The sequence below is a fragment of the Gavialis gangeticus genome, unplaced genomic scaffold (genome assembly GCF_001723915.1).
Source record: "Gavialis gangeticus isolate Ggan-Ray unplaced genomic scaffold, GavGan_comp1, whole genome shotgun sequence".
Lineage (NCBI taxonomy): Eukaryota > Metazoa > Chordata > Crocodylia > Gavialidae > Gavialis > Gavialis gangeticus.
The window spans coordinates 185,779,573-185,779,831 of NW_017728992.1; the positions used below are offsets into that span (position 1 = coordinate 185,779,573).

General features: G+C 76.8%; 1 protein-coding gene across 2 annotated transcripts in view; it reads right to left on the reverse strand.

The window, feature by feature from the left end:
- The window catches only part of TMEM65 (transmembrane protein 65), a 77,396-nt gene extending 77,143 nt beyond the window's left edge, over positions 1–253 (reverse strand). Inside the window, exon 1 of one of the 2 annotated variants that reach the window (XM_019528129.1) lies at positions 145–253. In XM_019528129.1, the coding sequence (XP_019383674.1) occupies positions 145–197 (53 nt within the window). In that variant the 5' untranslated portion in view covers positions 198–253. Of the gene's footprint in view, positions 1–79 lie in introns of both variants that reach the window. The other variant, XM_019528131.1, reaches the window with a different exon arrangement.
- Positions 254–259: the final 6 nt, after the last annotated feature.

Here is a 259-nt window from a genome sequence, read left to right on the forward strand (position 1 = left end):
CCGCCCCCGCCCCCGCCCCCGCCCCAGGACAAGACAGGACCGGACCACCCCTCCCGGCCCGGCCCGAGCCCGGCCTCACCCTGCGCGATGGCGATGGACTCGAAGCGGTGCAGCTCGCGGAGCAGGCAGCTGCGCTCGCTGGCGTGCAGGCTGTAGATGAAGTCCCGCGCGCCCTGCGCCGTGTTCAGCGCCTCCATCGGCTCCTTCTTGGGGTGGGTGCCCAGCGCCCGGCCCGGCGCCCACGGCAGGAGGGCGCCCG